Genomic DNA, 14123 nt, shown 5'->3' with positions numbered 1-14123 from the left:
ATCACAAGGGAGTCTATAACTCCTTGAAGATTAGGTTTCATTAACTAATTTATACTCCACAGATATTTCAAGGACCTTGGGAGAACAGGAGCAAGTATCCATTTTTAACATTAGGTTGATTATACACAAAATGATCTATCCCTCATTCTTATTCATTAAATATATTGGAGGGAAGTGGATGAATTAACTACTACTGTATATATTTCTGAAAGTTTGTTCAAGTTCTCTCACTCTGGTTTTCCTAAGAAAGAGTACTCATTCTATAATCTATGCTGAGGCTCCATGGCTGTAGTTTTCAAGCATCTGCCCACCCTATTCTTTTTTGAACCTTGTTCACACAAAATCGAAAGAATTGCTCTCAGAGAGACTAGTGGTCAGATCTGGAACCTAGGGCCACGTCTATGAATTCCTTGCAAAAAGGCTTGGGATATTTTAAGACAATATATAAGTATATGGAGAAACTCAAGTTTGATGGTAAAACCTCTTAAAGACAAGAAGCTTCTATTATTTGACAACCCAGGGTCTAGGACATAGCTGGTTGGAACAGAGGAGGTATGCAATAAATACATGTTGAACAAATGAAGTTCCAAAGGTTCTTCAAGACTGCAACAAACTTCCTGAAAAATGAAACTGAGTCAGCAGTGGGTGAGCTGTTTTGCCCTTAAGGACACACAGGCATGCCAATGTATGTTAGCCCAAAAAGTTCTTGGTGTTCCTGGTCTGGGGTCAACAAAGAAGCCCTGAGACCTTATTGACATGGGTGTAAAGGTATGTGGCAAAGGCAGAAGGGATGATGACAAGGCATCCTATTAACCAGCAGGGCATGGTAGATACTCCAAAGTAGAGCAGGCAAGAAAATGAATACAGAGAAGTAGGAAAGACATAAAGAGCAGGGAGGAGGGCAGGTCTAGGCAGGTAAATTTAATGGTTGAGAGATCAGAAGCAACCAGAGCAAAGAGACACAAAGCACTATTGCTGAGCAGCAGGCAGAGGCTGTTTGTTCTCTGCTTTGCTTCACAGAATTACTCTCTACTGGTGGAGAACACTCAGCCCACAGATATTAGGTGATACAGTGAGACAGAAGTGAGAATTACAGGAAAAACGACCCTGATGATACAGGAGTAGAAGTACTGGGAGAAATAACAAACAACTTCCCCAAGCAGAAGAGCAACTGTAAATAGAAATGTCTGCCCATCTGAAGCAGAACAGTTATACATCTCGGCTGAACCTACTTACCTCTGACTTGCTGTTCTAGACTAAGGATGACTGCCACGGCTTGATGAAGAATAAGGAGTTTTGTTTGGGGTTTTTCACTCTTCAAGTGAAGCTGACACATTCGGCCAAGCTCTTTGAATGCTTCATTAATATCCCGCACGCGTAAGCGTTCTCTGGCATTGTTAGCCATCCGCCTCTCCTTCTCCCTTTCTATTTTCTGTTCAGGGTTCAAATCCTCATCTTCATTAGTACTGCTAGAAAATAAAGTAACAACAAGGTCTATTAGGTTCGCTATAAAGTAAGATATGCTGATTGTGCACAATTATAAAGCGTAAAGATGGAAATGAAAACCACCTATAAATCTTGTAAACAGTTGTAATAGGTGCAGTTAACATGACTGTATATTCCTTTCAAATTTTTCTTCAATGCACATATACAGTCATATAGTTGAAATATACTACATACACTCTTAAGTGCATTTTTCATTGCACATTATAGCATAAAGATTTCTCCAGAAACTCTTCATAAATATAAGATCAACAACTACATAATATTTTAGCACCCTGCTACACAAAATGTGATCCACAAATCAGCAGCATCAGCATTACTGGGAGCTTGTTAAAAACACTGGAGTAGAATCTCTCAGGTTCTACTCCTATCTTACTGAATTAGAAGCTGCATTTTAACATGTTCCCCAGGACTGATATACACATTACAGTTTAAAAGCCCTTCTAGTACATAAATGTATAATTTGCTTAGCCTGTGCTCTTAAATATACTCTGGCAGTTACCTGGTGAAAAGAAAGAAGGAAAGCTTAAGATATAGATTGAGAGAAGTATCTCAGAAAATAGCTATTTTTTTGTTCTAGAGATAAATTATCATCAGTGGTGATGATTATAAAACATGGGAGAAATGACACAATTTTTTGAAGGGCAAATTGGCAAAACGAATCCAGAGCCTTAATGTTTATTACCTCTTGATCAGCAATTCCAACTTTGGAAATTCATCCTAAGGATATAATTAGAGACGTACATAGAAATTTATGTAAAGGGAGATGATCACAGAATTATTTACATCAGCAACATATTGGGATTTAATAATAGGAAATGGGTTCAATAAATCATAGTACATTCAGACAATGGACCATTATGTTGTATCTAAAATCAAGCTGCAGATTATGCTAAGTAAAAAAAGCCAGTCATGAAAGATCACATACATACTCTACAATTCCATTTACATGAACTTCTAGAAAAGACAAAACTATGGTAACAGAAAGCAGATCAATGGTTGCCAAGGACCACGGGATGGAGGAAAGGGACTCACTACCAAGGGGAATAAGGACATTTTTTGAGGTGGATTCTACATTATGAATAAGGTGGCTGTTATATAACTGTTACACTTGTCAAAATGACAAAATATAAACATTTTAGCATACATAAAGACTGTATATTTAAAATTAGTGAATTTTATTATTACATGTGTATTAAGCCTCAATAAAGCTGATCCAAAACAAAAACAAAATACTTAAAAAAAATACATTGTTGAGGTGGGTCGCTTCCAAGGCGGCAGAATAGGAACAGCTCCAGTCTACAGCTCCCAGTGAGATCGATGAAGAAGATGGGTGATTTCTGCATTTCCAACTGAGGTACCTGGTTCATCTAATTGGGACTGGTTGGACAGAGGGTGCAGCCCACGAAGGGTGAGCTGAAGCAGGGTGGGGCATCGCCTCACCTGGGAAGCGCAAGGGGGTTGGGGGATTACCCTTTCCTAGCCAAGGGAAGCCATGAGTGACTGCACCTGGAGGAGCAGTACACTCCTGCCCAAATACTGCACTTTTCCCATGGTCTTCGCAACCATCAGACCAGGAGATTCCCTCCTGTGCCTGGCTCGGCGGGTCCCAGGCCCACGGAGCCTTGCTTGCTGCTAGTACGGCAGTCTGAGATCGACCTGGGATGCTTAAGTTTGGCAGGGGGAGGGGCATCCACCATCACTGAGGCTTGAGTAGGTGGTTTTATGTTCACTGTGTGAACAAAGTGGCAGGGAAGCTCGAACTAGGCGGAGCCCACCGCAGCCCAGCAAGGCCTACTGCCTCTCTAGATTCCACCTCTGGGGGCAGGGCATATCTGAACAAAAGGCAGCAGACAGCTTCTCCAGACTTAAACGTCCTGGCCTGACAGCCTTGAAGAGAACAGCGGTTCTCCCAGCATGGCATTCGAGCTCTGATAACGGACAGACTGCCTCCTCAAATGGGTCCCTGATCCCCGTGTAGCCTGACTGGGAGACACCTCCCAGCAGGGGCCAACAGACACCCCATACAGGCGGGTGCCCCTCTGGGACGAAGCTTCCAGAGGAAGGATCAGGCAGCAATATTTGCTGTTCTGCAGCCTCCGCTGGTGATACCCAGGCAAACAGGGTCTGGAGTGGACCTCCAGCAAACTCCAACAGACCTGCAGCTGAAGGGCCGGTCTGTTAGAAGGAAAACTAACAAACAGAAAGGAATAGCATCAACATCAACGAAAAGGACATCCACACCAAAACCCCATTCATAGGTCACCAACATCAAAGACCAAAGGTAGATAAAACCACAAAGCTGGGGAGAAACCAGAGCAGAAAGGCTGAAAATTCCAAAAGCCAGAATGCCTCTTCTCCTCCAAAGGAACACAACTCCTCATCAACAAGGGAACAAAACTGGATGGAGAATGAGTTTGATGAGTTGACAGAAGTAGGCTTCAGGAGGTCGGTAGTAACAAAGCTGTTCTCCAAGCTGAAGAAGCATGTTCTAACCCACTGCAAGGAAGCAAAAAACCTTGGAAAAATGTTAGACGAATGGCTAAATAGAATATCCAGAGTAGAGAAGAACTTAAATGACCTGATGGAGCTGAAAACCACAGTACAACAACTTCGTGAAGCATACACAAGCTTCAATAGCTGATTCGATCAAGCAGAGGAAAGGATATCTGTGATTGAAGATCAAATTAATGAAATAATGCAAGAAGACAAGATCAGAGAAAAAAGAGTGAAAACAAATGAACAAAGCCTCCAAGAAATATGGGACTACATTAAAAGACCAAATCTACATTTGACTGATATGCCTGAAAGTGATGGGGAGAATGGAACCAAGCTAGAAAACACTCTTCAGGATATTATCCAGGAGAACTTCCCCAACCTAGCAAGGCAGGCCAACATTCAAATTCAGGAAATACAGAGAACACCACAAAGATACTCCTCAAGATGAGCAACTCCAAGACACATAACTGTCAGATTCACCAAGGTTGAAATGAAGGAAAAAATGTTAAGGGCTGCCAGAAAGAAAGGTCGGATTACCCACAAAGGGGAGCCCATCAGACTAACAGTGGATCTCTCTGCAGAAACCCCACAAGCCAGAATAGAGTCGGGGCCAATATTTCAACATTCTTAAAGAAAAGAATTTTCAACCCAGAATTTCATATCCAGCCAAACTAAGCTTCATAAATGAAGGAGAAATAAAATCCTTTATAGACAAGCAAATGCTGAGAGATTTTGTCACCACTAGGCCTGCCTTACAAGAGCTCCTGAAGGAAGCACCAAACATGGTAAGCAACAACCGGTACCAGCCACTGCAAAAACATGCCAAATTGTAAAGACCATCAACGCTGTGAAGAAACTGCATCAATTAATAGGTGAAATAACCAGTAGCATCATAATGACAGGATCAATTTCATATATAACAATATTAACCTTAAATGTAAATGGGCTAAGTGCCCCAATTAAAAGACAGAGACTGACAAATTGGATAAAGAGTGAAGACCCATCAGTGTGCTGTATTCAGGAGACCCACCTCATGTGCAAAGACACACATAGGCTCAAAATAAAGGGATGGAGGAGGATCTACCAAACAAACAGAAAGCAAAAAAAAAAAAGCAGGGGTTGTGGGGTTGCAATCCTGGTCTCTGATAAAACAGACTTTCAACCAACAAAGATCAAAAGAGACAAAGAAGGCCATTACATAATGGTAAAGGGATAAATGCAACAAGAAGAGCTAACTATCCTAAATATATACACACCCAATACAGGAGCACCCAGATTCATAAAGCAAGTTCTTACAGACCTACAAAAAGACTTAGACTCTCACACAATAATAATGGGAGACTTTAACACCCCACTGTCAAAATTAAACAGATCAACGAGACAGAAAATTAACAAGGATATCCAGGACTTGAACTCAGCTCTGGACCAAGCAGACTTAACAGTCATCTACAGAACTCTCCACCCCAAATCAACAGAATATACACTCTTCTCAGCACCACATTGCACTTATTCTAAAATTGACCACATAATTGGAAGCAAAACACTCCTCAGCAAATGTAAAATAACAGAAATCACAACAAAATGTCTCTCAGACCACAGTGAAATCAAATTAGAACTTCTCAGGAAAAAAAAAAAGTAAACAGTGGTTAATTCTGAATAGTGGGGTTTCTTGTGATTTTTGTGTATACTTTTCTGTATTTTCTAAATTTCTGTAATAAAAATAGACTACATAATCAGAAAAAAAAACATGAGGGAGATGCTCTGTAACAGCTTATAGAAAGTTCTATTTATGATTCAGATATAAATTACTGACCACAGCTTCTCAGAACCTAGAAATAATGTACAAAAATATTAGATATTTTTACTTCTTCTTTAATACCCTGAGTATTCTAATAAAAGAACAAGTACACAGGCCAGGTATGGTGGCTCGTGCTTGTAACCTAAGTGGTTTGGGAAGCTGAGGCGGGCATGGGGGAATTGCCTGAGTCCAGCAGCCTGAGGTTATTGTCCACTGCATTCCAGCCTGGGTGACAAACAGAGACTTTGTCTCTAAAAAGTATGCAATATTTAACCTGCTAATCATTAAGAATCATATAAATGCATTCTTTTGACAAAAGAAAATCACTGGTTCTTTGACTTCAAAAAGGCCTTTAAAGATCATCGAGCCCAGTGGTGTCCACAGATAGCCACTCACTAGAATCTCCAAGAGCACTTAAAAAATACAGCTTTCCAGGTCTTACTACCAGAGATGCTAGACTCACTAATTTAGTGAGTTTGGGTTGGGGCCCAGGCACCTGTATTTCTAAAATGTTCCAGGGTCTGGGCGGCAGGGTTGAGAACCACTTCAAGACCTAGGATCACAGAGCTAACTAGTGGCAGTATGATGATGAGATGTCAGGTCAGTGCTCCATGGAAGCAAGCCTACACCATACACTTAAAATTACCACCATAACACTACCACTGTAACAGTAGATATAGTATCTTTACTGAGTGCTTACTGTGTGCTAGACAGTGTGCAAAGGGTTTTACATGCATCGTTTTCTGGTTATTCCTACAAGAATCCTGTAACAGAAAGTCTCTTTTTAGAGAAGAAGAAACTGAGCTCAAAGACTTGCCCAAAGTCACTTGGCAAGTATGTAATGGAACCACAATTCAAACCCTTACTTTGTCCAAAAGTCATGTTATTAACCTATTCATGATTATGGACTATTACTAACCTATTACACTGCCTCCTAATTTCTGATGACCTATAATATGGGTCAGCAAACTGATCTATGAGCTGGTCATCCGTTTTTGTAAGTAAAATTTTATTGGAACAGCGATACCCATTTGACTTTGGCTACTTTTGTGCTATAATGGCAGTGGTAAGTAGCTGTGACAGAGACTGTACGTCCAATAAAGCCTAAAATAGTCACTATTTGGGACTTTACAGAGAAAGTTTGCTGATTCCTGATCTATAAGAAGATGAATATGGAGGAAAGATGTAAATTGTTTCCCTTAAAATTCTAATTGAATAAAAACTATGTAAGAGTTAAGATGCCTCCGAAGAGTGGTCTCTGAATTCCTTGACACAGTTTTTCCTTCCTTATGCCCCTGATAGTTGAGTACAATACATATTAAAGTAATAATATTAAGATCTTAAGATTTCCTTTTTGCCAAGATAAATGTTTAGGTGTTGAAAACAGTGAGAATGTCAAAAGAGCAAAAGGACACCTTTTAAATTGTGAATGACAGAAAGGAACATTCTGCTTCTTTTAGTTTTATCTACCATCCTCATTGCACCATAATTCAACACAAAGAACAATGTTTTAAATCTGTATAAGATATATACACATATCGTTGATAAATGAATATGTATGCCAAGAAATAGGGTGTACCACAAATATACTAAATGATCTAACTTTTAAATTTTCATTAGAAAAAGATTTTTTAGAGACAGCATCTCTCTGTTAGCCAGGCTAGATAGAGTGCAGTGGCATGATCATGGCTCATTACAGCCTCACACTTCTGAACTCAAGCAATCTTCCTGCCTTACCCTCCCAAGTAGCTGCGACTACGGGCGTTTGCCACCATGCCCCGCTAATTTTTTGTAGAAACAGAATCTAGCTATGTAGCCCAGGCTGGTCTTGAACTTCTGGCCTCAAGAGATCCTCCTGCCTTAGCCATCCAAAGTGCTGGGATTACAGGCATGAGCCACTGTGCCTGGCCTAACTCATCTAATTTTAATGTAGAGCTGGAAGAAAAATTTGAAGGAAAAATCCAGAAATCACTTGAAACTAATGTACTATGTGTCTATATTCATACTTCAAAGCAAAGTCAAGTCCATTTTCTAGAAAACTCCACGACAACATCTTTCTGCCTAGAATACTTCCTTTTTCATACTTTTCTCAAATTACTATTTAATTGTTTGTTAAAAAGAAACATTTTTTCAGAAGGCCCTGATGGTAAATATTTTCAGCTCTGAAGGGCCATACAGTCTCTGTGGCAACTATTCTAGTCTGGCAATGCAGTATGTAAACAACCACAGACAATGGATAAATGAATGGGGCACGGTGATGTTCTAATAAAACGTTATAAAAATAGGCAGCGGCCAGGCGCAGTGGCTCACGCCTGTAATCCCAGCACTTTGGGAGGACAAGGTGAGCAGATCACTTGAGGCCAGGAGTTTGAAACCAGCCTGGAAAACATGGTGAAACCCTATCTCTATTAAAAATACAAAAATTAGCCAGGCATGGTGGCGTCTGCCTGTAATCCCAGCTACTTGGGAGGCTGTGGCTGCAGTGAGCCAAGATCACCCCATGGCATTCCAGCCTGGGTGACAGCGAGACCCTGTCTTAAAATAAATAAATAAATAAATAAATAAATAAATAAAATAATAATAATAATAATAATAAAAACAAAAACAAAATTAGGCAGTGAGCTGGGTAGGCCCATGGGCCATAATTTGCTTGTTTAAATCAGAGTCTTACCATATATTTAGCCCTTATATTAATATACAGTTATGAGCCCATAACATTTTGGTTAATGAGGGACTACATACATGACAGCGGTCTTATATTGGAGCTAAAAAATGTCTATTATGTAGTAATGTAGCTGTGGTAAGGCTGCAGCACAACACATTAGTCACGTTAACTCATTGTTTGTATAGGTGCTGATATAAACAAACCTACTGTGCTGCCAGTTGTATAAAAGCATGCAATTAAGTACGGTACACACTACAGTAAGTCCTCAATGTCACTGATCAGTTCTTGGAAACTGCAACTTTAAGGAAAACGACATGTAATAAAACCAGTTTTATCATAGGTTAATTGATATAAACAAGAATTAAGTCCCTAAGGTACATTTCTGGTGACAAAATATCACCAAACTTCTGAATAAAAACCAAAATACACTTCTAATATTAAACAATGAAATAAATGTGAACTATTCATACATTTAAGAAAGACTCGTAAAAATAAGTAAGATTATTATTTACCCAATTATTCCAGTTCAGGGTCAGGGGGAGGCTGCAGCCTATCCCAGCAGCTCAGGGAGCAAGGCAGAAACAATCCTGGACAGGATGCCGTTTCATTGCAGGGCACACTCACACATACACCCACACTCTCTCATACTGGGACAATTTAGACACATTACTCAACCTAATACGCACATTTTTGGGGTGAAGGAAGAAACCAGAGTACTTAGAGAAAACCCACATGAGGAGACATGGGAAGAATGTGCAAACTCCACAAACAAAGAGGCTCTAGCTAGGAATCAATTTTTTTTCTCATCATTTCACAAAATGATGTTCTTTGAGGACCTACTGTACTTGATAATAATAATAACTATGTTATTGGTTTATGTATTTATACTATACTATACTATACTATACTTTTTATCATTAGAGTATACTTCTAACTTAAAAAAAGTTGGCCGGGTGTGGTGGCTCACGCCTGTAATCCCAGCACTTTGGAAGGCCGAGGTGGGCAGATCACCAGAGGTCAGGAGTTCGAGACCAGCCTGGCCAACATGGCGAAATCCCATCTCTACTAACAATACAAAAATTTGCCAGGCGTGGTGGCAGGCACCTGTAGTCCCAGCTACTCTGGAGGCTGAGGCAAGAGAACTGCTTGAACCCGGGAGGCAGAGGTTGCAGTGAGCCGAGATTGTGCCACTGCACTCCAGCCTGGGTGACAAGAGCGAGACTCCGTCTCAAAAAAAAAAAAAAAAAAAAAAGGTTAACTGTAAGACCTCAAGGCAGGTCCTTTAGGAGGTATTCCAGAAGAAGGCTTTGTTACCTTAGGAGAGACAGCTTCCTGCATGTTACTGCCTGTGAAGACATTCAGTGGGAGAAGATGTGGAGGTGGAAGACCGTGATATTAATGATCTTGACCTTGTGTAGGCCTAGGCTAACATGTGTGTTTGTCTTAGTTTTTAACAAAAAAGTTTGAAAAGTAAAAAAACAAACAAAAAAACACAAAATTTTAAAAATAGAATAAAACTTACAAAGGCCGGGTGTGGTGGCTCATGCCTGTAATCCCAGCATTTTGGGAGGCTGAGGTGGAAAGATCACTTGAGGTCAGGAGTTCCAGACCTGCCTGGCCAACATGGTGAAACCCCGTCTCCACTAAAACTACAAAAATTAGCCTGGAGTGGTGGGGGGTGCCTGTAATCCCAGCTACTTGGGAGGCTGAGGCAGGAGAATCACTTGAACCTGGGAGGCGGAGGTTGCAGTGAGCCGAGATGATGCCACTGCATTCCAGCTTGGGCAACAGAGCAAGACTCCATCTCAAAAAAAAAAAAAAAAAAAAAAAAAAGCTTACAAAAGAACTTAAAGAAAATATTTTTGTATAGCTATATAATGTGTTTGTGTTTTAAGCTATTATTACAAGAGTCAGAAAGTTAAAAATAATTTAAGTTTATAAAGTAAATGACATACAGTAAGCCAAGGTTAATTTACTATTGAAGAAAAATATTTTTTAATAAATGAAATATAGCCTAAATGTACAGTGTCTGTAAAGTTTACAATAGTGTACAGAAATGTCCTAGGCCTTCACATTCACTCACCACCTGCTCACTGAATCACCCAGAGCAATTTCGAGTCCTGCAAGCTCTATTCATGATAAGTGCCCTATATGGGTACCATTTTTTATCTTTTATTTTTACTGTGCCTTTTAGGTGTTTAGATACACAAATTCTTACTATTGTGTTACAGTTGCCTACAGCACTCAGTTCAGTAACATGGTATACAGGTATACAGCCTAGGAACAACAGGCTAGGTTTGTGAAAGTATACTGTGTGCTTGCACAATGATGAAATTGCCTAGCAATGCATTTCTTAGAATATATACCATTGTTAAGTGACACCTGACCATATTCAAATATTTATTGATCAAATCTTATCTAAATGTCCGTACCACACGATTTAACTTCTTTTTAGCTATTTTACCTTTTACTTATCTAACAGACTAAGCAACCTGAGTGAAGAGATGTAATTATATTTTACATATAGTCGCTCAAATGGTATAGTATGAAGGAAAACAATTTTGAAATCAAACCTTCATATACTTCTATTTTATAGGGATGACGTGGTGATTAAATGAGACAACATACACAAAAATCCTAACACAATATCTAGAACATAGCTGACAGTTAATAAATGCATGACACCCAGCTTCTCAAGTATTTTTACCTATGGAAAATGAGTAAAATTTAAAACCTGGATGCTAACAAATACCTTGTTCTGCCTCTAGATGAAACCTTGATATCTTTTTGGGAGGATTCATCATCTGACTTCATGTCATCTGATGAAGGAGGTTCATGAAGGTTTTCATCCTTTTCTTTGTTTTCAGTCTTGATTTCTGTTGTAACAACAGTTCCAGACTGACTTTGCAAGCCACCTAACAAAGAGGCAAAGGAAAGATAAAATAAAAGACGAGACTCATTTATGAATTAGAGCTAAGACAATAAAAAGCTTTCTAGCTGGTGAATATCCTTAGCGGTTACAGGGTTATGATGGAGGTTTGAAGATGTAGGAAAGTATACTATTTAGAGCTGAAAATAATATATCCACATCCTTGTGCTTTTTAACAGCATTTGCATTTAAAAGAACTAGTCTGACCCCCATGACCAATCTAATGCTCACTTTCAGGCACTATTTAACAAATGAACAAGGATGAGAAACTATGTATTTTAGAAACTAACTTCTAAGATGTTGCAGAGGTCAAGGACATAAGATTAACATCTTCCTGGATAAACAGTAAAACAGGCATTATGGTTAAATGTAACTGGGAGAACTTTATTTTGGTGATCTTATTTGCACTTTTAAGTGCTCTATCTTCACACTTACTTGTAAGCTCTATTGGAACAGTGATCAAGTTTGCTTTTTATCAAAATTGTATGTCTCTTCAATCAAACGATAATCTCTAAAACAACAGCTTCCATCATTCGGAGCTCTCAGTATAATCAGAAATATCTCTGTCACTGCCTCTAAGGACCATGAAGATACACTCATGAGGGAAAATGTCTGAGGAAGAGGGACATGACAGAACAGGAAGAGGTAAAAGATAACTGGTAAATACTGAACAATGGTCTGTACGTGGCTCTATTCGTCAATAAGTATCTGTAATTGTCAACCTAGGTGGGCCAGTTGGAACCCTAAATATCTGCTCTCCACGCTATTTGGAATTCCCTCACCTAAATGACTTTTGATTCACAGATGTCAATCCAGCTGTGAGACAGGTGACAGTGTTCCAAATGATATCTCTGTCTGCATTTCTGAAAACCAACAATAGAGTTACCTCTATAATTTTCCTGTGTTTTATGGTTCAGGTCTGTGCTTGAAGTAGTGACTGTACTAGACAGGACTGAATGATTGCCATTAAGACTGACAGAATCTTCCCGATGAGTTCCAACCTAAAGTTAAAGAAAACCCAAAAATAAAAAAAATGATTAAGATAGTTCAGAGGCAATAACTGTCCAAATTATTTTACTAGGTTTAATAGAGAAAACAGTATCACTCATCTGATTTCAGCAACTTTTTCTGGATGTCATTATTCTGGTTTTTGGGGAGAATTTCAAAATATTAATACTTCATAGTAGTACTGCCTTTAAATCAAACCAAAACATACCTTTTTTAAAAAATGAAACTTCTAATTTGTAAATTTTAAATCCCACAGAGGGTGTTTGTGAGAAGCAAATGAGATGACAAAGCATTCTATAAGCCACAATGCACTACATATTATAGGGTCTATTAATAATCCTATATAATCAATCGGAAAATCTATTTCATATAATACCTAAATACATTAAAGTATGCATGAACTGGCATTTAACAAAATACTGCCACATTCCAAGCAATGCAAACACCATCAAACAGTCAGCTATTGCAGTATTAATATACATAGAAAAACTTGTTACAGATGAAGTTTTTATTAGAATAGTAGCAGACGTGTGAACTAGAAGATTAAGCTTTTAATTAAATAGGTTTATTGCCTGGAGTTATACATGAGAACCACTGTTTTTCAATAAATCCTTCAATCCTAGTAAACTGCCAAGCTTTGAATCTCTCTTGAGTAATTAATACAGCTTTTATCTTCCATGACTTTGTATGATTTTACCCTAAGAGGAATAAATACCCCTATGCAAGTTTATCCTTTGGTTTTTCTGTGAGCTAAACAAAAGGAAACAAAGCAAAATTTTAGGCAATGCAGGTCATTTGGTAGTAGATCTAATTAGAATAGATTCGTTCTTCCACCACACTTTCTAAGAAATGTTTGTCTTTTACACTTACTTTCATCTTTATTTTTAAGAAACACAGCCATTTAGTGGATTTTAAAATTTAATTCAATAGTTACTTTTAAAATGATTTTAGGATTGGTCATTGCTGAGCATTATTTGTATTACTACTCCCTTGGGTAATAATCATGCATCCACATGTTTTCTCTAAACCACACAATTTCACCATGTATTAGAATCACAAAATCTTAAAGCTGGGAAGGGACCACAGAAACTATGGCAGACTTCCATCCCACTTCCCACTTTCAGAAAGTTTTAGTATTTGGTTGTTCCCCTAAAAAAACTTGAGAAGAATCTGAAGTACTCAACCTAACAATCAGTAGAGAAATGGACTGTGAAAATTGTATTCAAGAGAACAAATTATTTTTAAAATGTTTCATGAAATTCTGTTTCAAGGGTATCCTGGTCTTGTTTATTTTTAATGAATGAGGGTGCTTTCTTACTATGAAGTACTCAGCGATCTAAGAGGAAAGGAAGTTCAAAATCCGATTTTATAAAAATAGATACGGGCAAACACAATACATGGCTGCAAATTCTTTGGAACCCTGGAAGATTAGGCCTACTCTAAAGATTAAATAAATCTAGGAGAATTTTGACGGGCTGGGGAAATAATTGTAAGTTAAAGTAAAAGCTGAGGTGTATTTGTATTTATAATAATGTGGACTTAAAACTTCTATGACCCCTGGTAATATGTACTAATTCTGTTTTACATAACATTTTGAACTATCACACCAAATAATTTAAAAGAAAATAGCCTTCTAAACTTTAAATTTTAAACATATGTATACTTAGTGTATGTTATGTGAAACATTTTATAGCTATGTAAGACAATACTACTGAACAGTA

The 14123-nt window shown here is 38.4% G+C and overlaps 1 protein-coding gene across 16 annotated transcripts in view; it reads right to left on the bottom strand.

Moving 5' to 3' along the window:
• The window catches only part of TCF12 (transcription factor 12), a 374537-nt gene that overhangs the window by 14123 nt on the left and 346291 nt on the right, over window positions 1–14123 (bottom strand). For 12 of the 16 annotated variants that reach the window (XM_063716671.1, XM_054531552.2, XM_024232310.3 and 9 more), the window contains 3 exons: window positions 12281–12395; window positions 11218–11380; window positions 1237–1469 (listed from right to left, as the gene is read on the bottom strand). In XM_063716671.1, the coding sequence (XP_063572741.1) occupies window positions 1237–1469; window positions 11218–11380; window positions 12281–12395 (511 nt within the window). The remainder of the gene's footprint in view (window positions 1–1236; window positions 1470–11217; window positions 11381–12280; window positions 12396–14123) is intronic. The other 4 variants (XM_063716673.1, XM_054531553.2, XM_024232307.3 and 1 more) reach the window with 1 other exon arrangement.

This window comes from Pongo abelii, chromosome 16 (genome assembly GCF_028885655.2).
Source record: "Pongo abelii isolate AG06213 chromosome 16, NHGRI_mPonAbe1-v2.0_pri, whole genome shotgun sequence".
Lineage (NCBI taxonomy): Eukaryota > Metazoa > Chordata > Mammalia > Primates > Hominidae > Pongo > Pongo abelii.
This window is presented reverse-complemented; position numbering and strand designations above follow the sequence as displayed.